This window comes from Phoxinus phoxinus (assembly GCF_949152265.1).
Source record: "Phoxinus phoxinus genome assembly, chromosome: 5".
In the NCBI taxonomy this organism is placed as follows: domain Eukaryota; kingdom Metazoa; phylum Chordata; class Actinopteri; order Cypriniformes; family Leuciscidae; genus Phoxinus; species Phoxinus phoxinus.
This window is the reverse complement of record NC_136880.1, coordinates 498,865-526,510: the sequence shown is the minus strand read 5'-3', so window position 1 is coordinate 526,510 and position 27,646 is coordinate 498,865. Positions and strand designations below refer to the sequence as shown.

The 27,646-nt window shown below is 39.1% G+C and overlaps 1 protein-coding gene and 1 long non-coding RNA gene across 3 annotated transcripts; one reads left to right on the top strand and one right to left on the bottom strand.

Moving 5' to 3' along the window:
- Positions 1-9,705: 9,705 nt before the first annotated feature.
- Positions 9,706-11,993, top strand: LOC306998324 (uncharacterized protein; the record flags this gene model as incomplete). Its single annotated transcript, XM_079612289.1, has 5 exons — positions 9,706-9,782; positions 10,739-11,409; positions 11,568-11,613; positions 11,692-11,783; positions 11,924-11,993. The coding sequence occupies exons 1-5, from the start codon at positions 9,768-9,770 to the stop codon at positions 11,991-11,993; spliced, it is 894 nt and encodes a 297-aa protein (XP_079468415.1). The 5' UTR covers positions 9,706-9,767.
- Positions 11,994-12,932: 939 nt separating this feature from the next.
- LOC306998019 lies at positions 12,933-15,659 on the bottom strand. 2 transcript variants are annotated; one of them, XR_013797493.1, is made up of 6 exons: positions 15,580-15,659; positions 15,396-15,482; positions 14,562-14,815; positions 14,353-14,481; positions 14,120-14,260; positions 12,933-13,768 (listed from the first exon to the last, which is right to left on the bottom strand). It is a non-coding gene; the product is annotated as an uncharacterized lncRNA (long non-coding RNA). The 2 variants fall into 2 exon arrangements; XR_013797492.1 differs by having other exon boundaries at positions 14,562-15,482.
- Positions 15,660-27,646: the final 11,987 nt, after the last annotated feature.

Genomic DNA, 27,646 nt, shown 5'->3' with positions numbered 1-27,646 from the left:
GACGGCAGGAAATGCGCGCGCTGGTTTGTATAGTATATCTGACGTCGCACAGTTAGTATGCTTGCTGTAAGATAGAGATCGTCGGTCAGATGATAATTGTGAGGGACATTTTTCTTCAGAGTGTGCGTAAATGAGGAAAGTAAGTATATCTGCTGCATTACTCGTGATACTGTATTTCTTTGTCAGCTGTTATTTCTGCTATTTGATATGGATGAGAGTTAGGAGTTTAAGGGTCGCTACGCGACCGTTGTGTTGATTATATCCACGTTCGTACGTTACTTTCTAGCTTCGGTCCATCTGATTCAGTACGTCGGGTCAAAATATGTCACAGCATCGTGTTTAGACATGCTTATACTTTACTATTTGTTGTTATGAATGTTCAGTACTTTGGTTGAGCAAATATGAAGTGGTGTTAAATATTATTATCTGGACCCCTATTGAGGCTTTGAAGTATTTTATAGACGACAGAAGGTTATATCTACGTTATTGGTAACTTAATGCATGGTAGGAAATCTGAGAATCCCATATAAGTGTTTGAATCCTTTCTCTCTGTTTACATTTTTAGAGTTTAAGATATATATATAGTCATATTCTGACTATTATTTATTTTATGTTTGTAATGTATATTAGTGCTTAAGGAGGAATGAGTGTATGCATGTGTCACGGGGTGACAAATAATCCCCGGAACTGATTCCACCAGAGAAGTGTTCCCGCCGGGGCACTTTCAGTGTAACACTGTCCCCGGGCCGGTGTGTGTGTCTGTTGTCATGACAACTAAACGGCAGATTGGCAACAGGTGTGGGGACTTCACTTTGAGTGTCTGATTGAGGCCACGCCAGCATTTTGAGAGGATAAAACACAAGGGGAAGAGAAGGTTGGGGTTGTTGTTTCTTCTCCGTTGATCTGGAGTGTTCTCTCTCCGTGTGGGCCTGTTGTTTCTTTGTCTTCCCCCGTCGATCTGGTGTGGTTCTCTCCCGTGGGGAAAAGTTTGTAGAGTGTTGCAGCTGAAGGATCATCGTGAAAGAAGAGGATTGTCGCTTGTGGGATCCGAGGGCAGTTTTGAAGAGTGGAATTCGTCGTCTGGACTGGGAAAGAGTGAGATGAGTGATTGACAAATTGAATCTCATAAACGCATGTTTTCTACACTAAATTGGATACTGGTTTGAAGTGCTGGATCACGTTGTATACATCGCACTGAGTGAAATATACTGATTCCTTGTCGATCTCTAGCCTCCCCCTCGGCCATTGAAACCAGCGAAGTGAAGCCGCTTGTAGTGGTGAGGAAATTATTCACCGCATCTGTCCCAACTCTGACTATCATCGGCTCTTCAGATCGAGACCTCTGGGTGAGTGTTGGCCTTACTTTGCACTTGAAGAGTGGATTTGTAGTGCTGAAATTGACGTTTCCCATCACGTTGCATGTTTGGAATTGGACTGTCGTGTGTGTGTGGAAGATTTACCTTTTATCGCCGTGCACTCCCCATGTGTCATGCTGGTCTACCGTCCATCATAAGAGTCTAGCAAGATCGATTGCAGTCACCTGTTGGATGTCAGAAGGAAAAGCCCCCGTGCGCACACTACACGTGAGAACTGTTTTCCTCGGCTTGAAGTTTATGCTGTCTGTCCCAGTGAGAGCCCGGCTCAGCTTATGACTCTGTCTCCTGCCACCCTTGTGAGAGCTGTTCACCTCCATTCGAAGTGTTGATTCCGTCTGTTCCAGTGAACGTCGCTCAGCTTGTGACTGTGTCCCCTGCAACACACGTGAGAACTGTTTACCTCTGCTTGAAATTTGTGTGCTGTCTGCCCCAGTGAAAGCCCTGCTCAGCTTATGACTCTGTCTCCTGCCACCCTTGTGAGAGCTGTTCACCTCCATTCGAAGTGTTGATTCCGTCTGTTCCAGTGAACGTCGCTCAGCTTGTGACTGTGTCCCCTGCAACACACGTGAGAACTGTTTACCTCTGCTTGAAGTTTGTGTGCTGTCTGCCCCAGTGAAAGCCCTGCTCAGCTTATGACTCTGTCTCCTACCACCAATGTGAGAGCTGTTCACCTCTATTTTGAAGTGTTGATTCCGTCTGTTCCAGCGAACGTCGCTCAGCTTGTGACTTTGTCCCCTGCAACACACGTGAGAACTGTTTACCTCTGCTTGAAGTCTGTGTGCTGTCTGCCCCAGTGAAAGCCCTGCTCAGCTTATGACTCTGTCTCCTGCCACCAACGTGAGAGCTGTTCACCTCTATTTGAAGTGTTGACTCCGTCTGTTCCAGTGAACGCCCGCTCAGCTTGTGACTTTGTCCCCTGCAACACACGTGAGAACTGCTTATTTCTGCTTGAAGTTTGAATGCTGTCTGTCCCAGTGAAAGCCCTGTTCAGCTATTGACTCTGTCTCCTGCCACCCATGTGAGAGCTATTCACCTCTATTTGAAGTATTGATTCTGTCTGGGCCAGCCAAAGCCCCGCTCCGCTTGCGACTTGAGTCTGCTGTAGCCCTGAAACCCACCTGTATGGTGCGAAGTGCCCGCCCTTTACAACTCCTGTGAGCCCTGATCCACCTACTCCCCTGCGATACTCACCTGTTCAGTGAGTTGGCACCAGAGCCAGAATGAAGTAAGCCTGACTCATTTACTTACCTGCGATACCCACCTGTTCAGTACCTACCACCGCGAGTTGGCACCAGCGCCAGAAGGAAGTGAGCCTGACCCCCCACTTGCCTTGGATTCCTGGGAAGAGGAAGGAAGAGGAATTTTAGATTAGGATTTTCAAATTGTTTTTATATTTAATAAAGCCTGTCATTCTTTTTATTCCTGTCTCCTGCCTCCTCCTTTGACACACTCCTCAGGGTGATCCTGGTCTAGGGGTGGGTGCAGTCTGGCTTGGCCCACCTCGACCTGTGACACATGTTTCCTTTATTCATCTGTATTTTGTTTCTCTCTTTATAGAAACCACACTCAAAATTACATTCACCCTCAAACTCACTCACACAAGAAAGAGGAAAGAATAAACAGAATAATAAGAACTTTCTCTCAGCTCTTCATTTCATACTCTGGAATATTTGGCCTTAAGTGGTGTTCTGGCCGACACATCTGAGGGAACCTGGTGATAAACCCAGAATTAGCACCTAGACTGAGCGTCTACCCATTACCTTCACTTCAATATTTACAAAATTATATTATCTAAAGCACATTCACGGAACAACTTCCGGTCTTGAGTCAACACAATACGCATGCGTCGTAGTGCTCCTCCTACTGGATTACAGGTCAGTAATTTTCGTAAATAAAGTGGTAAAAAATATATATATATTTCTTTTTTTTTCCAAAAACAAAGCACCCGCATCGCTTCATAAAATTGGTGAAACCACTGGACTTATGGAAGTAAAATAATGCCAAATGTTTTTGAATTAAAAAAGTATAAAAAAAATACGCATTGCATTAACCATGCTTGCTTGCATGGTTGCATGGCTTGGTTGTATATTTAAGCTGTGAATATTTCAATTCAAAACATTTCAAACACATTTTCATTAACAAAAATTCAATAATCCATATTCACCTTTCACTTCCAAAATACTCAAACTGTTTAAAAATACAACCTATAATATTCAACAGGCAATTTTCGGTCCACTTTATTTCGGTTTACAAGTTTGTTTCCACAAATTCAGTGTTTGAGTTTGAGTTTATTCACAAATACCACAGCATTGCAATAATAATACAGTCGTAGTTGTACATTCATTTGGGTAAATGCGAATGGGTCCCCCAATGAAGCTACAAAAGCTTATAATTTGGGGCCCATAATTTACATAAAGTAAAGTAATTCAAATAAGGCAACAGTCATCACCAATAACCAAATGATTGATGAAAGTGCACGCAAAACACACCAAGACATACATATAATACATACCTACACATACACTCATGCACATACAATCATACTCATACATCCCAGTACTCCATGAGGAATACATTTTATACTAAATATAGGTTAATGAATAATATTGTTTTAATTGTTTCTTAAAGTTGGAGATATTGGACAACACCTTAAGGCCATCGTCAATCTCGTTCCAAATCTGGGGCCCCCTATATGCAACGCTCATACTGGTGCGTAAATATCTGCGATATTTTCCATATATTAGTTGTTTAGTTCTCGTTTGGTATGCATGTTGGGGGCTATAGATAGGAACAAGACTACTCAGTCTGAGATTCAGTTTATGAACAATTTTAAAGATAAGGCAAGCATTATGATATTTATTTAGCTCAACTAGTCTTAGTAACTCAAATTTATAAAATAGATGTTCAGTAGAAGAATTTATCTCTGCCCAGGACAGAGCCCGTATGACTTTCTTTTGCAATATTATAAGTTTTTTTAGATGACTTGTAAAGGTGTTGCACCATATCACATTACAATAATTAAGATGTGGTTCAAATTGAGTTTTGTACAACACAAGGAGGGCAGACATGGGAAGAAAGTGTCTGGTCTTATAAAAAAGGCCAACATACTTAGACAGTTTGCTTACAAGATGATCAATATGACATTTAAAAGTAAGAGATTCATCAATGAGGACCCCCAAGAATTTAGTGGAATACACTCTTTTTATCAATTGCTCATTAATTTTAATCAGACAGTGATCAATATTTTTTTCCTTTGTGGACTTAAAAAATATAAAGTTAGTTTTATTGATATTTAATGATAGTCTGTTGCATTTAAACCAAGAGTCAACTTTGATTAACTCTGTATTTACTCTCTCTTGAAGAATGACTGGGTTGCTATGTGATGTAAACAAATTAGTATCATCTGCAAAGATGATTTTGTGGAAAATTTTTGACGAATTCACGAAATCATTTATATATAAAATGAATAAAAGAGGCCCCAAAATGGATCCCTGGGGAACCCCAAGGGTTATAGGCTTACAAGTAGAGTCAAAATCATTGATGTGTACATACTGTTTTCTCTCATATAGATAACTTCTGAACCAATCGAGAGCTAAGCCTCTGATACCATAATGATGCAATTTGTGCAATAAGATCTCAAAGTCAATGGTATCAAATGCTTTTGATGGGTCCAAAAATGTGCCAACACCACACTTTCCCTCTTCAATACAGTCATTTACTTTTTCAATAAGATCAAGTATCGCCATGCAGGTTGTACTCTTTTTCCTGAAACCGTATTGAGACGGAGCAAGAATATTAAGTTTGTCAAGATAGCCACTAAGTCTATTGTAGACCACCTTCTCCATTACTTTAGAAAAAGTGGGTAAAATTGATATGGGCCGATAATTGTTCATGTCATTTCTGTCGCCCGATTTATAAATTGGAATTATCTTAGCTATTTTAGTCATTTTAGGTACGATGGCAGTAAGTAAAGAAAGGTTAATACAATAAGCCAGTGGATCTGCAATAATTGTCGCAATGGCCTTCATAATCCTAGTAGATATTTCATCTACACCAGTGGCATATGAGTTTCTCAAATCAAAAATGATCTTAAGCAGTTCAGTGCTGTCCGTTGGTTTCATAAAAAATGAATGAATGTAGTTGTCAGAGAGAAAGTGCTTAAAGGTGACACTCTTGGGGCGACTTATATTTTTAGATAGATTTTCACCCATTAAAGCAAAATGATTATTAAAGCTCTGTGTAAGATCAGCTTTGTCATCAACAAGGTCAGGTAAAACAGTGTGTTTATGTCTCCTATTAAGAACTACATTCAACACATTCCATGACCTCCTGCAGCCCCCCTGTGAAGCTTTTAAAAGTTCTGTGTAGTGATTTCTTTTGCTCTTTCTTATGATCTGTGTTAATTTATTTTTATAAGAAATATATTTTTCTTTATTTAAACTAGAAGGATTTTTCATATACACTTTGTAAAGCCTATTCTTATATTTAATAGATTTCATGATTCCCCTTGTAATCCAAGAGTTCTGGAGGGTGGTGCTGCACCTGACTGTCTTCTCAGGAATTGTATCCTTGATGGAGTCTTGAATCATTTTTGTCAGACTGTCATATGCAGCATCAGGAGTCGCACAGTCATAGACAGAGGTCCATGACTTGGCTTGTAAATTGGTAGTTAATTGCTGTAAGGTTCTCTCATTTACAATTTTAGTTTTAATTTTAGAGGGTGGAGGCGAAACTGATTTGCCAGAACCAAAAAATATCACAATGGGTAGATGATCTGTAATGTCAGACTGCACGACTCCTGTCTCCAGCTTAGTATTCTGAATATTAGTAATGATATTATCAATAATAGTCTTGGATGTAGATGTTTCTCTAGTAAATCTATTTATGGTGGGAAAAAACGAGAAGAAATGCAATGTGTTCATAAAGTCATGTTTAGCCCCATCTTCCTTAAAAATATCAATATTGAAATCACCAAGAAGTATGCAATCTTTTTTTTTAATACTTAGTTTATGTAATAAATCTTCCAGTTTACTGAAAAAAGTCTCAAGATCAGAATCAGGTGGACGATAGACTACACCGACAATAAATGATTTGTCACAACTGTTTATCTCGAGGAATAAGGACTCACAATGTTCATCCTCCAAGTAAATGTCAACTCTTTTTACCTGGAAAGTACTCTTTACATAAAGGCAGACCCCTCCACCTGTTCTATTTGGTCTGTTCTTAATATATAGGTTGTATCCGTCCAGGTTTAATAAATCAACATTTGAGAATCTATTGAGCCAGGTTTCACTACACCCAATAACATCAAAGTGGCAGCTTGAGTTGGATAATAGGGTAACTAATTCAGAGTGATGTTTGTTTAGGCTTCTGATATTTAAATGTAACAGTGAATACTTAAATACATCATTTAACGGTTTCAAATCATCAAGATCAAAGACGTTACAAGTAGTCATGTTACTCATATCAGCACAATAATGTGAATCTCCAACAATATAAAAATCATCCAAACTCATAATGTTGATCGTAGTACAAATTGATCATGGAATTTTCTGGGATACACATACACACACACACACACACACACACACACGCACACACACATTTGCGTAAACAATTTGGACTATGTCACAGTCACCCGCGTCAACTTGCAAGAAGAAAAATAAAAAAAATAAAAAATTTGTCTGATAGGAAAAAAAATAAAGAAATATAAATGATATGTATATATATATATATAAAGTGTCTCTTTCGCCATGTCTAGAATAAAGGGGTAGCCTACTGGAGTTAGTCCTAATAGTATTTAATCCATAAGGTTTAGAGGCAGACTTTGCTAGATAGAAAAAAAATAAAAAAATAAATAAAATGAAATAGTATGAATAGAATAATGAGGTTAGTCATTGTTCAGACAATTTAGCCGTGGCCTGCCATCCTCGCCACATGGATTTTCGGCAGCCTATGAAGTTAACATTAGGTGTTCCGCGAGGGCAAAGAGACATGAAGGCTTCAGCCTCAGCTACCGTGGGAAAGTGTTTCCTACCTCCCGACTCCATCTTGATGTAAAGTCTGGCCGGGTACAGCAAGGCCGGCTTGAAACCTCGCTCGTACAGCTCCGACATGACAGCCTTGAACTCTTTGCGCTGCTCCACAACCTCTGGAGGATAATCCTCAAACACAAGGATGGAATGATCCCGGAATTTCAGCCTACCCCTCATGGTCCGTGCATGACGGATGATCTTATCTTTTACCTGGAACCTGAGGAGAAGAATGATGACCGGTCTTGGCCGTTGGTTTAATGGAGGAGGTTTAAGCGCCAGGGCTCTGTGAGCTCGTTCACACTCCACAGGTAACTCGAGGACCTCTCCAAAGACCTCCTCGAGCATCTTGGCGAAGAAAGCTGTCGGCTGTGGCCCCTCCACAGATTCAGGTACACCGATAACTCTGATATTGTTTCTCCGGTTCCGTGATTCGAGGTCGGTGATTTTAGTTGCTCGTTTGGCATGGTCTTTCTGGAGCTTGTTTATAGCTTCCTTAGCATTCAAATTCGTGGTTCAAATTCGACAGTAAATTCAACATTGACATGCAGGAACTGCAGGAAAAGCAGTAGATTACCGAGCATAATCTCCATCTGCTGTTAGTCGTCCTCACCAGCAGGGGGTGCAAGCGCGTGTTGTTGACGAAGACCAGAGCAACCGTTAGAGCAAGCCATTCATTCATTCATAAAAACTGATTTATAGAAATGTAAGTGTATTTGTGATTATTATGAGGGCTGTTTTTATGTTTAATTCAGTGTCTTCACGGCCCCTGTGTAGCCTACATGCATCTTTCTCTACCGTGAACGAGATTATAATGTTATTCCCCCGATGCTGAGCTGATGTACAGAACAAATGTTACATTTGAGGTAGACATATATTTCTCTTGGTTGTTTAGTTGCCTTAACTTTATATCGCGGTGATGTGCTGCAGTTCTGGGGTTTCCCTCAATAATTCAGGGTTGCTGGACATATATTATATGAAGAAGAAAAAAAAGACAACTTTTAGACTTTTATCCTGACAGTTAATAGATACCATATAAACCAAGACAATAAGTATGTTTACATGCACAATAATTTAAAGTTTTGATAGTTATCAAAGTGTTGCTGTGTTTGTATACACACTCATTGTGAGAAAGCCGTACACAACAATGCCATTATAGATTATTGCAGTACCATAGTAAATTGCATTTTTACCTGGATTAACTGAATGTCCACCACCTTGCTGTCTTCCAGGTTCATCATCGAGTAGCTCCCATACTTGGCACAGTGTCCTTCAGGGGGAATCAGAGTAGAACAGAAAGAGTTTAGGACGTTACTGGTTTATTGACCAAAATTGTCACATTGAACAGCATTTTAATCCAATGTCTCTACAGTGTATTCCAAAATGCACAATTCTTCAATGCTTCAGACATTTCATAATGCTCATACTGTGGTTGTAATGACCAGATGAAACTGAATGTCGTTATTTTTCACTCAAACTGAACAAACCTGGGGAATCAGCTCTCATGTCACCAACCCAAGACAACGTCCCTTCCAGAATGCCTTGCCATCTCCAGCATTGTGTTTTGTTCAGTCCTCCAGTGCCATAAAATTGTTGGCTGGAGAAAGGTCTTTTGATGATTAAAAAATGTCCTGGGACATATACATTCCAGACAGAGTGCTGACAGTTTCTGGAAGATATCACATTACATAAGTATAAAGAATGTTTAACAATGACCAGTTTATTTTGTTTACACAAATGACAAGCCTTGTGTATCTGTACGCATGAAGCCCCACTGAAGGCTACTGCTGCCCAGCTGGAGTACTCTGGATGTGTGGCTGGCTGCTCCACTTTGCTTTTTGGAGGCAGTGTGAACAGGGTATGGAGTTAGAATCATGCCAAAACCTCACACACACACAAAACGTGTTTTTACTCACACCCAACGATTCACAAACAAACTCACTGTGGTTTGCAAATACAAAACATCACTCACAAACTAATGCATTTTGTTCTGCAAATAAAAAACGTACCTTTAAACAAACACAGTATGTTTTACATATACAAAGAAACGTATTTCTTCAATGACAAAAATATCCTCCAAGTACAAACTAAAATCTTTCAAGTACAAAACAAAATCCTTCAAGTACAAAACAAAATTCTACAAGTACGAAAAACTGTCACGTGACGTTTGGCACCAATTTTCCGCCTTGCTGATCCACACTCAAATGCCTTCAGATCCACACATGCTAGTAAACGGTCATGTAATTCGCAGTCCAAAACAGCAGGTGGCGATGTTACCGACTTGCTTGACGCCGCCACGGACATGGAAAGAGAAGAGAAGAAGAAACGCTAACGTGGTGGCGGACGTTTTTTGAACACGATGAGCGGCCAACAGGTGAGTTTACAGTCGTTGCTGGTGAAAAATCAAATGTTAGTATATATTTAGTTAGTAAATATCAAACATGTCCAGACATGTCTGTCGTGGGTAGGGTGAATGGCCGTAGCTAGCTATGAGGTCACCGAGGTCTGGACCGCGGTAGTTTTTATTTATATTAAAAAAATTTAATGTCAAGCTCTCTGAATGATTAGTTAGATTAATTAGCCGTTTAAACCACTTCATATGAGTGTTTGCAATTCATGTCGCTGCGAGAAGGTAACGTTAGAACAGTGAACGTGTTGTTTAGAGCGTGTTGTGAGGGCGCGGGTGCAGCCTCCGTGTTGCCAGATCCACCTATTATACGGCTTTTGGACTCGTTTCCCCATTTATTGTGACACTTTAGGAAGTTAATATGTGGGAAGTTGAATATTAGGCTAGTGATATATTAATTTTCTTTTGCACAACACAAGCTTTGAACTTATTTCGGATTATTATTATTTTTTTGGATGTTTTTCGTGGCAGGCATTAAAAAGAAGCTATAGACAAACTGTAATTGCTGACAGGAAGATACCACATTCGGTAAGACAAATTATCATCGTTATTATATGTAAGAAATGTACAACACTATAAAAAACAATAGCATAATACAGATCTGTATGTTACAGAATGAAATATGCCAAATACTGACCAGCAGGAAGATTTGTGGGTGTTATCATAGCAGGAAAATAAAATACTATGGAAGTCAATGGGGACCAGCAACTGTTTAATTACCAACCGTCTTTAAAATATCTTCTTTTGTGTATAGCAGAAGAAAGAAATTCATACAGGTTTGGAACAACTTGAGGGAGAGTAAATGATCACAGAATTTTCATTTTTGGGTGAATTAATCAAAGTTTGAAAAGGTTTACTGGTCATGTTCAATTATACCAGTATTTTTGACCTCATACATTTTTCCTCTTTTCCCCTCTCTCTAGGAACTGCTTGTACAAACAATGTTAGAGAGGCTCCACACACGGCTCCAGCATATTGTCAGTCAGCAGCCACTTGACCTGGATTACCTTGAATTTGTTTGTTCTCAGGAGGCTGTTCTTTTTAGTGCTGCCTCTAGCCAGGTTCTCATCCCAAAAGCCATTGTAGATGCACTCACAGAGCTGCACAATTTGTTTGTTGAAGAAAGAGAAAATCAGGTCCCCATAGTATCTCTGCAGGTTCGTCATGGAGCAACTGGGCGTCCAAAATTTAATATTTCTCCGGATTCTCTGTTACATCTCATCAACCAAGGTCTTCCTGTGCCGTGTATTGCTAACTTGATGGGAGTGTCCACTCGCTCTCTCTTCAGAAGAATGAGAGAGTTTGGCTTTTCTGTCAGAGCAACCTATAGCACCTGTTCAAATGCAGAGTTGGACCATTTGGTAACTGAAATCAAAAAAGACATGCCTCATTCTGGGTACCGCTTGGTTAAGGGAAGCTTGCAGGCCAGAGGATTCAGAGTGCAGTGGGAGAGGGTGCGGGCCTCCATGCACCGTGTGGACACTGTTGGCATCCTTTGTCGCATGAACCAGCTAGGGTGTGTTGTGCGTCGCACCTACTCAGTTCCTGGTCCCAAAGCTCGGGTCCACGTGGACACCAATCACAAGCTAATACGGTCTGTATAATTCTAAGAGTTAGAGTATTGTCTTGACCAGCTGTATATGAAAACTGTCATGATATCACTTCTGTTTTGATTTGATGCCATATAAATGAAATGGATTTCACTTACATATATTGCAGGCTGTACTATTATAGTGTCTTTTGTCTAACCAGGTACAACATTGTCATTTTTGGTGCTGTGGATGGCTTTTCTCGAAAGGTATAATTTACGTAAAAAAAAAAAACATTTAAGAGGACAGCTTGAAAATGAAAGTAATCACCCCCTTTTTTTCTGTAGATCATGTACCTGGGTGCAGCGAACAACAATCGGTCCTCAACAGCACTGGCCTTCTTCCAGCAATCGGTGGACAGATATGGATTTCCATCAAGGTATACAATATATATATATATTCCTTGCCTTGCGTTCCTCACTACAATATGCAATCTTGTATGCCATGCATCTAAAGAATGTACAGAAGGATAAAGCAAAGAGATGAAAAGGTAATAATGGTGCTCTCTCTGTTCTGCAGTAAATGGAAAAGAAGTGTGTGGAGTTCTCCCTCCGGATTGGGTGAAAATGGGAGCGGATACATGAAATGACTTTTCTGTTTACTGCAGAGTGGAGGATCCATGTTTCTGTCAAAACACATGATGTCATTATATTTAAATTAAATGGGTGGTACCTGGTAGCCTTGTCAGCTTAAATGGAGTATAAATCAACAGGAAAAAATAGTATTTGCAGTATATTAAATCGTTTTTGACCTAATTATTTTACACTGAAATGCTCACACACTTGAGACAGACAGACCGCAGTGCTCGCTGCTCGGCGGTCCGAGGAAAAACACACAGGCCGCGGTGCTCGCTGGTTCCACAGCGAAGACGTCCTTTGACGTGGTTTAGTGCCCTGCAGCAGGAGGAACCATAGCTTTCTTCAAGCAGTGCTAGCAGCGGACTTTAAGACTTTCAGCTCTCTTAATGTCATAATGAATGTTCAAACCAAAGACATGTAGATTGTATTTTTTATTGTAGTGTGAATACCCAGAATCTTAAATCATCTGGGGGGTTGGAACAACCAAAAAATACCTCTGTTTAACTGACAACAAACAACCCAGGAGACAATATAACGTGGTCACATCAGGAGAAATGTTGAAATAAAAGGTTTTGAAGGTGTCAGAAAGACAACAAAATAGACTTAAGAGAGATGGGAAAATGTAGAAAGACTCAGAGATATTTGACTTCTTCGAAGACATTCACAAACTGTTTGTGGAGGTAAAGGAGGCGTAGTCTTAAATTTATATCCACAACTGAACGAAACATGAATGAAAACTGAAAGAAGCTACATTTTAGCACTGTCATACCAGTCCAAATCCAGTGTCACACGTTTCAAGGCAGGCAATCAGTTCTTCCTTAAATTCACTGAAGTCTTGGTAGCGGACAGGAAGACGGAGAGTCTCAAAGCAGGTGGAAGACTTAGGCAGACTGCAGTTAGTCACCTCCAACGTGAGGGTAGTTGTAGGAGCCTCCCATCCAACCCTCAAAATGATAGAGAATGCGTTTTTTTATACACTTTGCTCATGGTTGTCAAATAATTTTTTGAAGAACGCCAACCAAGATTTTACCTGACAAGTATTGGCTATGTAGCTGATGCAAACACTATTTTATTATTACAGATACAATTCAGTTTTAGAGAAAATGTTCTCAACAAGCTTAAGAGCCATACAGTTGCATTTATGCAGTATAAAAATTAAGAACCTGGCCAGTGTATTTTTTCCAGATATTGTTTTTGATTTCGGGAAAGCATCTTGTTTCAGGTTATGAACAGAAAGATGGCTGAACATATTTGTATCTAGAAACCCGATACTGGCCAGGTTCTTTTGATAAACAGTATGGCAGTCTGATTTTTTTTGTGAATAGTTTGAATATAAAAAAGACTCTATAAGGGTTGTGAGATATAACCCAGATCTGGCATACAATTTTACTGTAACAAATGTATAAAATAATAAGTACATTTATTGTCTTGTTTGCATAAGATTAGATAACCGATCCGATATTCTGGATCGGTATCGGGCCGATCCGGGCTTTTTCGCTGGATCGGATATCAGATCCAGGACCGATCAAAATCCGATGCTGTGCGTTAGCCGTGGCTCACAAGCTATTAAATTAAATTAATTAAAATTAATCGTATCGGAAATGAAAAAAGTGGTATCGGGACATCCCTGGTAAATACATCACTCATTACATGAGGGAACTATACCATTTTGAATGAACCGTCGAAGGTACCCTGTGATGCGGCTCTTATCTGTCACAGAGCATTCGTCTTCGTCGTCGTCGACGTCGTCAGTCATTGTAGGCCAGATGATGCGTTCCAGAATGCACTACACATACAACACCAAGCAGATAAACCATCTCAGAATCAGGGTTAGGTTTTTACACGAGGCATTTGTCTTGGTGCAAAATCCCATAGACGCCTCTTTCCTCTGCAAATCTCACTATTTGAAACTGCCTCTGAAAACGGGCAAATCCCAACGAGCCTTCGAGTTGACGTCTACTCGCTTCCTGTCCCTTATTTGGCTCAAGTCGCTGTCTTTGTCACGGCCCAAAATTTCTATACACCACTGACCTGAGATCAGCTAGTCCTCTTGCGCACATCTTATTAGGAGACCTTAAAGAACAGTGTGAAATACTCAATATAATCATTCTATCACCCCTTTAACTGAACTATTTACCTGTGGGGTCAAGACAGCACTCGACTCCCGAGGGGAAATCACTGCAGCTACATCTGGACGTTCACTAATAAGTGGCCACAAAATGGTTTCTTTAAGCCCTTTTCTTATTTGCTTTATTTGCCTCATGAACCGTCCAATGACCTAGTGAGAAAAGACAAAGACAAATCTTTACACGTATAGTGGTTTAAAAGAGTAATGAATGATGTTAAATAGTTTAAACAATATTCAAATACCGCATGACATAGAAGCCTTTCAAATAGCCATCTTCGGTTGTTTTCTGTCATCAAAGGAAAGTCCCATGCAAGACACAAGTTGTCAAGGCTCTCCTTTTCATCAGCTGAGAGTTTCGCACTCCCTTCAAGCTTTAAGACAAAATATGAACACTCTTAAACCCAATATAGAAGAATCTAAAAAAAATTTGGCCAGTTTGCAGAATACACACAAGTGTAATTTTCTCCCGCAGATCAATGTCTGGACAGTCATTGATTTGTATGATGGCGGTTTCAACTGTTCCCCCACACAGGATGTGAACAATCGCAGGGCTTAGGCCTGTCAGTGCAGGACCTCCATGCTAAAAGCAATGACCAATCATGCGGCGTGCCATCAGAAACAGGTCACTCTCAACAAGGAATGCAGAGGATGAAGGTACAAGATGGTCTGGCTCTCCATCAAACAGCTTTGTGTCACCACAATTTCCTGTGCAAACAGAAGAAATTCCTTGACCAATTAACATGTACTCAAATTATGTGGTTGTATAGAACAAGAGAAATCAATAGGTATGTACAGTAGGTATAATCCTAAAAACATCTCAAATGCCACATGAAGTAAAAAATAAATGTTCCCAGTTTTAATCTAGTGTTCCTGTGTTAATTGTTCATTTGGCTCTTGATATGACATGTCAAATAAACAGTATCAGCATATTTTTACCTCAAAATCCCTGTCTTTCCTGTAAAACAGTATTAAATGTCTGATGACAGCTTGAACACAGGGGTGTTTACAAAAGTGACTCAGACTGCAGTCAGCAGCAAACAGATATTTGTTACTAAACCCCACCCAATTTTAAACAGCCCAATCAAATGCAGAGAATTTGAATCAAATCCAACTTGGGGCTGTTACTCCCCCAAAATGATTTTTCACTGAGAAATAAGTCACATCATAGGCTCTAACTTCCGTTTCACACGGCCCTTTAGCACGTAGTAATTGGAGAAATTATGACATTAAGAATATTGCAGCTAAAACACTCCATAATATATGGAAAGGTAATTAAAGACACTACCAAAGTTCAACTTAAAACCATTTTTCAGCTTCTCCATGATTCTGGAGAACAAGAAGCGGTTCACTCCCTCTCCGATTGCGGGATCACCTATTAATTATAAGAAATGTAGAGATTCTGGGTTATTTGTGGAAAAAAAAGACAGCACATGAATTCTAAAATGAACTAAAAGAGAAAAAAGATGAACCTTCAAGTCTGCATTGCATAGGATTTGCCCACTCCACACGGCGTGCTTTATAAAAAGCAATTAAAGCCATTTCCTGGTCCGTTTTCCTAAGCCTGCCATTAACAGGCTGAGCTCCTGAGACCCCTGTGGAGTTCTGGTCATGGGTTTTGGGAGTAAATAAAACTGAATATTTGTGGCCTTTGTAGATGCTGCTGAAACCATTTTAAGTGGCTTAGTAAATCTACGTTTGCCACTGGTTCGTTCTCTTCGAAAAAGAGCAGGAAAAGACCTGTGAAGTAAATTGAAAGGCATGTCATAAATCTGAACGCCTCTACATATATACATTGTAGACACGTTGTACTTTTTCTAACTTTGACATCTCCTGCTGCACATTGGCCTGCCTCACTCCTGATTCCTGAAAAGTTCCCTGGCTGGGATGCTGGCCCTGAATCTGAACCTGAACTTGGCTCTGGCCTGGAACCTCAACTTGACTTTGACTCAACCCTTGACTGACACTTGCTGATAAGAGAGACAGCAAGTTCCGTGCAGCAGTCTCAATATTGGCATAGTCCGACTTCTGGAAACACATACATACATACATACATACATACATACATACATACATACATACATACATACAAACAAGAATAAAGAAAGGTTTGAATGCTTTTTAAAAACTATCATAAAAGCAATTTTCAGCTAAATAAATACCATCTACTAAGTGAGAGAACTTAATTAAAACTCACAATTTCAAATCAAAAGGAAACACTCAGCACGTATGCACACATTTTATCTGTTCAAACTAACTTAGATATAATTAATAACCAACAATTTAGCAATATTGTAACGAGCTGTGTATTCACTGTGGTTGTTTGTGTTCAGTTAGGTTGTACTGCAGTGTATGGGACCCATACTATGGGTTGTGGGAGGTCAAGTCAAGTTTATTTATATAGCGCTTTTCACAATACAGATTGTATCAAAGCAGCTTCACAGTATTAAATTAAAATGATACATCAATGTTTGTTTCTAGTGGAAAACGTCCACGTTTGGTAATGATGATCAATAGTATTGTTGATTGATGAATTAAATTAAGTATCCCCAACTGAGCAAACCAAAGGCAACTGAGGTCTGAGGGGTGGCGCTGTCAGAGGCTGTGAAGCCAGTTAGTCAGGACAGTTGCCATGGCAACGGGCTGTGTGAGGAGCACTGATCTATATAGAATGACTTATTGAATGTCATTATATAGACCAGTGGTGTTGAGGAGCACCTGTGATTGGTGAATGGTTGTTGTGGGGCTCCGGTAATAATAATCCAATAATAATCTAATAATAATCCGAAATAAGTTCAAAGCTTGTGTTGTGCAAAAGAAAATTAATATATCACTAGCCTAACATTCAACTTCCCACATATTAACTTCCTAAAGTGTCACAATAAATGGGGAAACGAGTCCAAAAGCCGTATAATAGGTGGATCTGGCAACACGGAGGCTGCACCCGCGCCCTCACAACACGCTCTAAACAACACGTTCACTGTTCTAACGTTACCTTCTCGCAGCGACATGAATTGCAAACACTCATATGAAGTGGTTTAAACGGCTAATTAATCTAACTAATCATTCAGAGAGCTTGACATTAATTTTTTTTAATATAAATAAAAAGTACCGCAGTCCGGACCTCGGTGACCTCATATCTAGCTACGGCCATTCACCCTACCCACGACAGACATGTCTGGACATGTTTGATATTTACTAACTAAATATATACTAACATTTGATTTTTCACCAGCAACGACTGTAAACTCACCTGTTGGCCGCTCATCGTGTTCAAAAAACGTCCGCCACCACGTTAGCGTTTCTTCTTCTCTTCTCTTCCCATGTCCGTGGCGGCGTCAAGCAAGTCGGTAACATCGCCACCTGCTGTTTTGGACTGCGAATTACATGACCGTTTACTAGCGTGTGTGGATCTGAAGGCGCCAATTGGTGCCAAAAGTCACGTGACAGTTTTTCGTACTTGTAGAGTTTTGTTTTGTACTTGAAGTTTTTTTTTGTACTTGTAGAGTTTTGTTTTGTACTTGAAGGTTTTTTTTGTACTTGTAGAGTTTTGTTTTGTACTTGAAGGTTTTTTTTTTTTACTCGAAGGATTTTTTTTTTGTACTTGAAAGATTTTAGTTTGTACTTGGAGGATATTTTTGTCATTGAAGAAATACGTTTCTTTGTATATGTAAAACATACTGTGTTTGTTTAAAGGTACGTTTTTTATTTGCAGAACAAAATGCATTAGTTTGTGAGTGATGTTTTGTATTTGCAAACCACAGTGAGTTTGTTTGTGAATCGTTGGGTGTGAGTAAAACACGTTTTGTGTGTGTGTGAGGTTTTGGCATGATTCTAACTCCATAGAACAGATCTATGCGATTCTGAAGCAATAAAATATGCCAATAATACAATAAATAAAAATATGTTTGTAACAATTTGTCAGTGCTACATTTATGATCACCTGCGTGATGGATACAAATGTCCCATTCACAGATTTCTCAACTGTGCAGGTATGGAGCATGCTTGACACTTCCCAAACAGCTGTAGCAAATTGTCTTCATACACCATGTATTTCCTGGCTTTGTATAGTGGTTGGCAAACCCTGGACAATCATAACTCAGCAAATCAAATCATACTTTCTAAGGCATCTTGATTGATCATCTCAAAAGCTGACCTATATACCATGACATTTTTTTAACATGTCTGAAGTTTTAGTGATAATCACATTTAGACTTACTTTTCAATGCTGTCTTCAGTGACGTCAGGCTCATAGGTGACATCTGAACACTGACTTGAGGTGTATGTTGAGCTCTCATCGAACACAGTCTCTTCCATGCGTGGCCTTTTAATTGGTGTTGAAGTGAGACACTCCAACACCTGTAACAACACACACACCAACAGAGTGGCTTAAAGGCTTCACCTGAACAGCTGACATTTTCAACACACACATATGACAATCAAACACATGAAACAACACAAGAACACCATTACCAGTTAATACAATGAAGATAAACTAGTAGCCTATAACTTTACCTTTACTCCGTCTTTTCTGCGTGTGGGTTTCCGTTTGAACTGACACATTGTTCAAAGATGGTTTATGACATTGACAGGCCACATATCTTGTTACGGGCGGTATAACAGGAATTGCATTATGTTATGATATGGGTACAAGAGTAAAATAGATTGTGCAGGACTGCCAACTTTTGAGTTCACTTTGGAGTGAGAATTACGATTCAATTCATAAGCTTGATTCAATATCGATTCATTTGGATATACAATACAATTTTTTTTTGCAAGGAAAAGGTATTCTCTGAAATAATGTTGTTAACTATACAGAGAAACCTGTAAGTGGGTATCAAAGTTGACAACTTGTATACAATTATATGTCGATTTTTAAAATAATTGAGCAATTGCATGAGACATGATTCATTTCAATTAGTTGTTCTATATCTTTCAACATAAGTTACCCTTTTTAAAGAGTAAGAGATGACCGTTATGTCGAATCTGTCTTGATTTAAGTGGTGATGTTGGTTACACACGCACTAAACATTTAGTTTATTAAGCATAATATGACAAAGTTATGTTGGCAGCCCTGTATGATGTTCAACGTCTCAAGAGCTTGGTTGTAGCTAGGTCCACTTACCGTCAAACTTTGTGAGGTACCAACGGTGTACACTGACGGGACCGCGTTATCTGTTAATGACAGATATCTCGCAAACCCCATTTTGTGTTCTGTCCAATTTTTAAAGCATTCGCGACCTCTCTGGATCTCTCCTTCCTCGAAATGTAAAAAATCGAGCCATCTGGACCGTAACGAGGGAATTGTAGGGAATGGGAAAAGTGTCCCGTGAGTGCCAAAAATGCACCTCCTCGCCATCTCTCCTTTCACGCGCTGTCAATGCTCTCCGGTCTACTGTCAGTCGGAGGGGCGTGGCTACGGATGTTAAGCAGACACCCTAACCGTCAGCAAAGCTCCTCCAATGCAGAGGATTTTCAGATTTTGATTAAAGATTCCGAAGCCAAAAAATTTTTTGGGGTGGATTGACTTGCATGGATGAATTGTTCACCACAAAACGATCAATTTAGGCAAACAAAGTAAATATGGTCAATTTTGATTTCATGTGGACGTTAACGAAGAGGGTGCCGTTCTGATTTCTCGCTCCGCCATCATCATGCGTCTCTGTTATGTGCACGCCACAGACTGCCAGCGCTGCACTTCAGAGTTACGCCTTTTGCGTTCCGTCAATATCACGTTATTAGAAGAAGAAACCAATTTGAAATTCAATTTTTGACATTCGTGAATCGCTTCAGAATCGCAGTGCATCTAAGAATCTATTTTTTCCCAACCCCTATTAACTTTAAGCCAAAAATATATATATCAATCCATGAAGTAAAATCACTAAATGCCTTCCTCTGCTGGGAAAAATAGTTATTATGTTTTTCATCAAATAAGAACAAACTTATATTTGTTGCTATGGGTGTTACGCAGTGATACACAGAACCGTTGGGTGAAGGGGTTATAGTTGTGCTTTATCGTGAATAAAACCGCTATTGGCCAATCAGAATCAAGGACAAGAACTAACAGTTTTATTATATTTATAGAAGAGTTAGTTCTGATCATGATCATGCTAACGCATCTCTCACAGAAAGTTTCATGGCGGATGATCAAACCCACCATCATTTTACAAATACTACTTTTTTAAGAGGTGTTTTTTTAGGCGAGAATGTAATTGTTTAATCTTCAAATATGCGTATTTAATTTATAAAGATGGCACCTATTTGAAAATGTACTTGGCCGTTTTCGGGGATGTGAGTTCCAGGCCATCTCAGCCAAAATACACTCACTGAGTCAATCTCTCTTTCTCCCAAATACTCTACATATATACTACACTGCAATGAAGCAACTCCGCGTTACTAGTTCTAGAGTGACGAGCTAGCAATGGAGGCTCAAACTGTTAAACTGCCAACTGGAGATTTGTTAAACTGCCATTCATTTATTTGAATCTGTGGCGGAAGGAAGTAGTTTCGCAAAAAAAGAGCTTTCTTATTAGTTTTACACACTTGTGTCATCAAACTGTTGTATAAATGCAATGTCACACTCGGCCGAATCACAGTTGTGCTGATATAAACCAAAAAACGCACACGGAGTGTGATATTGCTTACTTAAAATGTCACAATTTGCATTGTAATAAATACAAATTCACATGTATATTTTCCAGATTGCCAATGCTGCAACCATGGACGAGTTATGTCAGTCAACTGAGAGTATAATACCTGGCAAATGCAGGCTGTCTTCGAGCTTTAAGATGCCTCGGAGACAAGGACCCGCTTCCAGGTTGTGAACAGGGTCCATGGCCCACTTGAACGGTGAGAATGATAAATAATCATCAAAACTTTTATTACAGACGCAAGGTCCAAATCTTACCCACAACAATACATAAATACATATCCATAAATATACATGCATACACACATAAAAAAAAAAAAAAAAGAGAATCATTGTTCTACCAGGAGACAATTATACCAGTGTTTCCACACACGGTATTGGTAGCGTATAGTACTTAGCCGTATGTTAGTTAAGCCCATTATTATTTCATTTTGTGACCCATTCAGCCGGCACATCAATTTAAACATTAGGTTTCTTAAAACAGCATGAAAGGTCCTCACTCTCGCAACCAACATCTCACTTGCACTACACCATCTTGGTCTTGTGAGTAACACTCTTATTGCATCATTATATGCTACTTTCAATTTTAAAAGACTTGCCTTTCTATAATTTGACCACAAGTGCGCAGTATATACCGGTGTGCAATATGCTTTGAACAGAGATATCTTTACACCAGCCGTACATGCCCTAAATTTACGTAAGAGAATATTGGCAGTGATAAAATGACCAGGGTACTTCACCTTATTATAGACACTAAGATTATTATTAGCCAATTTAAAATCAGGGTAGTTCAAACATTTATCATCTTTAGTTCTACTGATCATGACAACACTCTTATTGACGTTATGTTTGATATCATGTTCCACACCATATACCGAACAGATTGTAAGAAGCGGCTGTAATCCAGCACTACTTGGGCTAAAAATCACTGAATCCCAGTCATCTGCATACATAATATGGTTCACTATTGAGTTACCAATCATGCACCCAGTATTACAGGCTCTCAACTGTCTGGACAGATCATCCATACAGAGATTAAAAAGAGCAGGTGACAAAATACCCCCTTGTCTGACTCCATTACCAACCCCAAATTAAGCTGAGACCCTATTGCCCCATTTCACTTGCATAGTCTGGTGGGCATACCAGTAAGCCAACATTCTCACAATATACTTGGGCACCCCTCTTTGCCTTAATTTGTTAAACAATTTACCATGATTTATACGGCCAAATGCTTTAGAAGCATCAACAAAACACATAAGAACTGATGAGTTTTTATCTCTATATTTGTTCACAATTTCCTTTAGAGCATATATACACAAATCAGTGCCATCTTTATGGAGCAGATTACAGCTGTCTGGCCAAATGGCAATTAATTTGCGGTGCTGTGAGTGGCGCTGGGCAGTTAACAGTGAGCCAACCGCGATGGTAGAGTCCCCATGTAAATCGGGACTTTTCTTTTGACAAGCGACGTCATTGACATGCGACTGTTGTCCTGTCTACCTGCCGGCCTATCTGTCTGATGTCTGTCTTGGTCTCCCTTGGTCATCTATTCTGTGGTAGCGTCGCAGGTAGGACTAGCTCTGGTTCTTTTCTTCCACTCCTTTAACTTTGTAACTGGGTCTTATAGGGAATGTTTTAATTTTAGAAGCCCCGTTGCGGCAGTAGCCCTGTTATCAGCTGAGGGCGTGCCCGGTTATCGGCAATCAGAGCCTGGGGCCGTGACTCAATGCTATTTATCAATTTATGTGACTATTTATGTGACTACAATGGGTAATAGATAAATGTTACTGTAGGATACGTTTATAAGTAGACATTTTGTGTATTTCAGGGAGAGGCTTTCTAGCCGGGGGATAGCTGCCAGTGGGCGACATCAGCGCCGAACATCTGCTGTTTTGCTTACGTTTTTAATGTCACGATTTGTTCACGGATATAACACGCTAACGTCAACAACTGCGGCTGCCTTTTCACCCGGGACCTAGAATTAGTGGAACCGTGGTTTGCTCAAGTTAATCGGCAGCTTCCTGGCGATCTCTTTCCTCCTGCTATACCGTGAATTAGTTTCATTGAACATCATATAGCCAGTTTCATGGTTTACGTGTTGAGTGTTTGATGGACTGACACCACTGACTGTAATTGTTTTGGTCTATATTTTATAGGCTCATTGTTGTTTTGTTTGTTTATTTAGACTCTTGTATGGAGGCCTTTTTCTGCTGTTGATATACAAGAGCGTTATTTCTGATTTATTTGGGTTAATTATTTATTTGTTTTCATTTGTCTACCCCGACCAAAGATCGTTAACTGGGGGTTAATCCAGAGGGCATTTTTTCGCCCCATTGTGCTGGATGGTCTATGATATTTTGGTTGTTTAATTTGTAGTTTGATGTGCGTGATTTAATTGCTACTCATATTTTTAACCCTAGTACAATCTGGGGTTTACCAATGTATTGCAATTGTTGCGTGTAATTCTGGTTGATTTTCACGTGTTTGTCTTTTGTCCAGGTGCTGAAGACCGCCAGTGGGAGCAGTGCCCCTTGCGGTGGTGGGTCCCGTGGTGTGTGCAGTGGTTGTGTGTTCACCAAGTGTGATCATTTCCCTTGTGGTGCGTGGGTGTGAAATTCAGCACGTGTGAGTGGGGTGTTGTGTTATGGATGCTCATTGCTCGGGCCACTAGCCTCCCACTGGTAACTTTCAGCCCTATCTTCACCTCTTGGTTGTGTGTGTGTGCATTGTGACTAGACTATATTGTGTGTTTATTTGATTTGGTGTCAAGTACATTCTATTTGCTGTTAAATCTGTATTATAGGCTCCATTGGTTTTACATTTTTATAAAAAGTAAAAAGAGAAATTAATAATAATAAAAATATATATTTGTATTCGACCACTGTCTCTGGCTGATCCATTCACGAACCTGAGTGCCTTGTTAGCGAAAAGTCACTAAGTCTTTGGGTGTAAGTCCCATTGTGGTGTAGTCTGCTAGTTGTCTGGGTCTAAGCCCAGTTACTGTATATCTATTCCACCTGCCACATTTAGCTTTAAACCCAAATTAGTTATCTGTGGTTTTAATAAATTCATTTAATTTGTCCAACAGAATTCTTTCTAGCACCTTTGATAAAACGCTTGCCAAAGCTATAGGCCTGTAGTTATCTAAACTACCTACCTCCTGATCGATCATACAAACAGTCAAACAAATGGTGAGCAAAGGAGCTATTCTTATACTGGCATTTGTAAGATGTTCAGTCCAATCCACTAGCTTTGTTATCAGAAAGCGTATCTATGGCTTGGTGTACCTCATGTGACCTAATCACCATTGATTACTCTCGGTGCGTTCTACTTTATGCAAATCAGTGTGAATACAGTTGAATAAGGTACTATTTATAAGGCCATTTTGTCTGATCCGGAGATGCCTTCCACTGTGCATGGTAAAGATGTCTTGCAGTTATTAAGAACTCTCACTTCTTATAATGATCATGCTCTCGTGAATAGTGGATTCAATTGCACTATCAGTTTTGATAGTTCTTAATGGCCACATATTTGGATAGTGAGGCCATTCCAAACTTACTTTGGAAAAAAGTAAAAGTCACGCCTCACACACAGACACACACACACACACACACACTAAAATGACAGAAACTGTTCGGTCTTTAATGTTAAACCGGAGTCAGACAAAGATGGAGAGACTCCAGAAGAAGTGACACATGTAGAAGAACATGACGTCTCTGAATGGTTAGTTGATGAATTTATGTTGCTGATGTGGAGTTAACTATCTTCTATTAGCATATTCTGTCATGCTAATCTATAAACTGCTCGTATAGGAACTGCTGTGAGATGCACACAGAGTGACTTTCTACTGCATGTGAAAAGATGCTAAAGTTTGAGCTGACTCACAAATGTGCTCGACTACAGCAACTCTTCCTCTTCTCAACATAGACTGCGTGTTCTGGGGGCGGGGCTTATGTAAATTTTAGGGTTGCTGATGTCACTAACCCGGAGGAATGTCGTGTAGTTCCTACCAGCCGTTTGTTATAGTCCTTTTCTTTAAAAGCAAATGTTATTAAATAACATTTAATAATAACTGTGATGACGATCTAAATGATCTTTGAGGAGAATATGAACTTAAAAGTTTAGATATATAAATCGGGGCCAATCCGTGAAGAGCTTTGAACACATAAGTTAAGACCTTAAAATCAATTCTCTGTTTCACAGGAAGCCAATGGAGAGAGGCCTGAATAGGTGAGATATGTTCCCTCTTCTTTGTCCCAGTGAGGAACCAGGCTGCCGCGTTTTGGACCATCTGCAATCGTTAAAGTGATGACTGATTAATTCCAGCATACAATGCATTACAGTAGTCTAATCTTGTGAAAATAAAAGCATGTATTACAGTCTCTAAATCCTTAAAAGTCAGAATGTGTTTTAACTTACGAAGACGCTTTAATTGAAAAAACCTCGCCCTCACCACAGAATTTATCTGTTTGTAAAACTTCATGTCACTGTCAAAAATGACTCCTAGATTTTTGACACAAGAGTGATATTTTTAACTGAAAATGACCCAATAAAGCACTGTATTTATCCGTTTGAGGTTTAGAGCCAGAACAATCTCTGTCTTTTTTTTTCATTTAATTGGAGAAAGTTTTCGTCCATCCATTTTCTAATATCCTTTAAGGCGAGACACTACAGGTGAATAGGGTACAATTTAAAAATAATAGATATCACCATGACACTTCCTCAGTTGATTACTTATACAAGTTCATAAAAAAAATGTATTACAAGTTTTTGAAATTTGTATGTTTAATTATGCAAATTAGGTATTATCTCATTAAATATGCACACTTTTGCATATATTTTCGGTAGATAGATCTGAACATATGATAAAGCCAGGTGCAAAATTCTTTTTTCATTTTGTTTACACACAAGATGAAAAAAGATGTTCAGAGGGATTTCAGGATATATGCTTTCATTACCTAGGAAATCAAAATATACTGTCCATAGCCTTAAAAAATCGATTTTCGCCATATTTTTGGGATTAAAATGTCCCATAAATCAGGCCAGGAATGATTTATTAACAAATCCCTCTGAACATATCTTCAGAATACTGCTAAGTGTATAACTGGAAAATTTGGTGTACATAGGCGCTACATAGGCTGAGATGTTTCCACTGGAGGATGACAAAAAACCCATTTTGAGAAAAAGGCATTTAAAGATTTGTAATGTAAAAAATCATACTTTTTTAGTAGAAACAACTATTTACTGACACAATATCTTATCAAATAATTAGCAACAACAATACAAACCACCTAAATCACATCAAAACTTATAAACACAGCATTTATGGCCTTTAACTGAGCAGAAAAACAGTCAAAAACACACATCTAAATGTCAGAGCGCGTCACGTGATGCATCTGAACCAATCACGTTGTCAGAAATTGACATCAGCCAATGAGATTTCGCTTTTAGGGTTAAATGCCCATTTTACTTTCACGATTGGTTGCTGATTAAAAGGAAAGGACCATATTTGGACCCGACAGCAGAGAGAGAGCTTTTCAGACATGTGCGTGATTAAAGGAAGAACACAGAGATCGCGGAGCAGCGCGTTGATTTAGAACGCCAACTTTTGTTGAATTTCGGAGAAATCTATAGACGCAAATAGACAAAGAGTAGTAAAATAAAGACCTAAATGTGTATTTTGGACTTTTTTTCACCACAAGTCTGAAAGAAGACATGTTATTGAAGACAAATAGTCTAAAATCTCAAAATTGACCAGTTAAACGCAGTGGAAGTATATAAAGTGAAAACAGAACTGGACCCAGGATCGAGCCCTGTGGCACACCGCAAGTTATTGCCATTGAGGATGAGGAAAACTCTCCAATTTCGACAGATATACTCCTATTTGAAAGATAGGACTCAAACCACTGTAAGGCAGTATCACAGATGCCAACCTCTTGATTTAGCCTTTTCAACAGAATGCAATGGTCCACGGTGTCAAAAGCTGCGCTTAAGTCCAACAAAACAAGGACTGCACATTTGCCAGAGTCGACTGATACTAAGGTATCATTTGTCACCCTCAGTAGGGCGGATTCAGTACTGTGCTTCGCATTGAAAGCAGACTGAAAAGCAGGGGCGATTCTAGGATTTTTTCAACTGGGGGGCACAAGAGGGGCCACAATTATTACAGAGGGGCCATTCTTATGTTGTGTATTTATGTAGAACTGTAGATATCCAAATCATTTCAAGTTCAGTAAGCTTTAAAATAGCAAAAAACAGTGATACCCTATTATCTTTTAATAGCAGTTATTCACTGCTCTAAATCAAAACAATAAAATACAATTTATATTAACTTTTCACTTTACAAAAGTGAAAGAAAAACTGTAATAAATAAAATAATCCAATGTATTAGTGTACAACTCACAAATAATAATAGAACAGCCTTATTTATATAAATGCATAATTATCTTAATCATTCATATAATATACACAATTAATGAATTCATATAACTGTAATAAAATTGTATATAATAAATCTTTTTTTCCCACATCCTATTCAATTTGCATATCAGCAGTTGCAGTAAATTTGCATTGATGAATAGAACAAATCTACTTATGTCGAGGAAGGCTAATTAGTCTTGAGCATATTGATTGTAAAATATCATATATCAATACTTTGTTAGTTAGCTACTTTTTCAAAAAGGTAGCTTTAGTTTAACGTAAAATATGTGGATCATAGAAACAGTTTAGAATGGCTTAATTAATCCAGTGTTATTTTAGTATTAATTATTTATTTTGCTATTTAATCATGCATTTTTATTTATTTATGTTTTTTTTTATTTGAGAATGTTTCTGGATGTCATCAAAGGACGTTTTGTCACTTCTGTGAAAACACAGTACACACTACACAC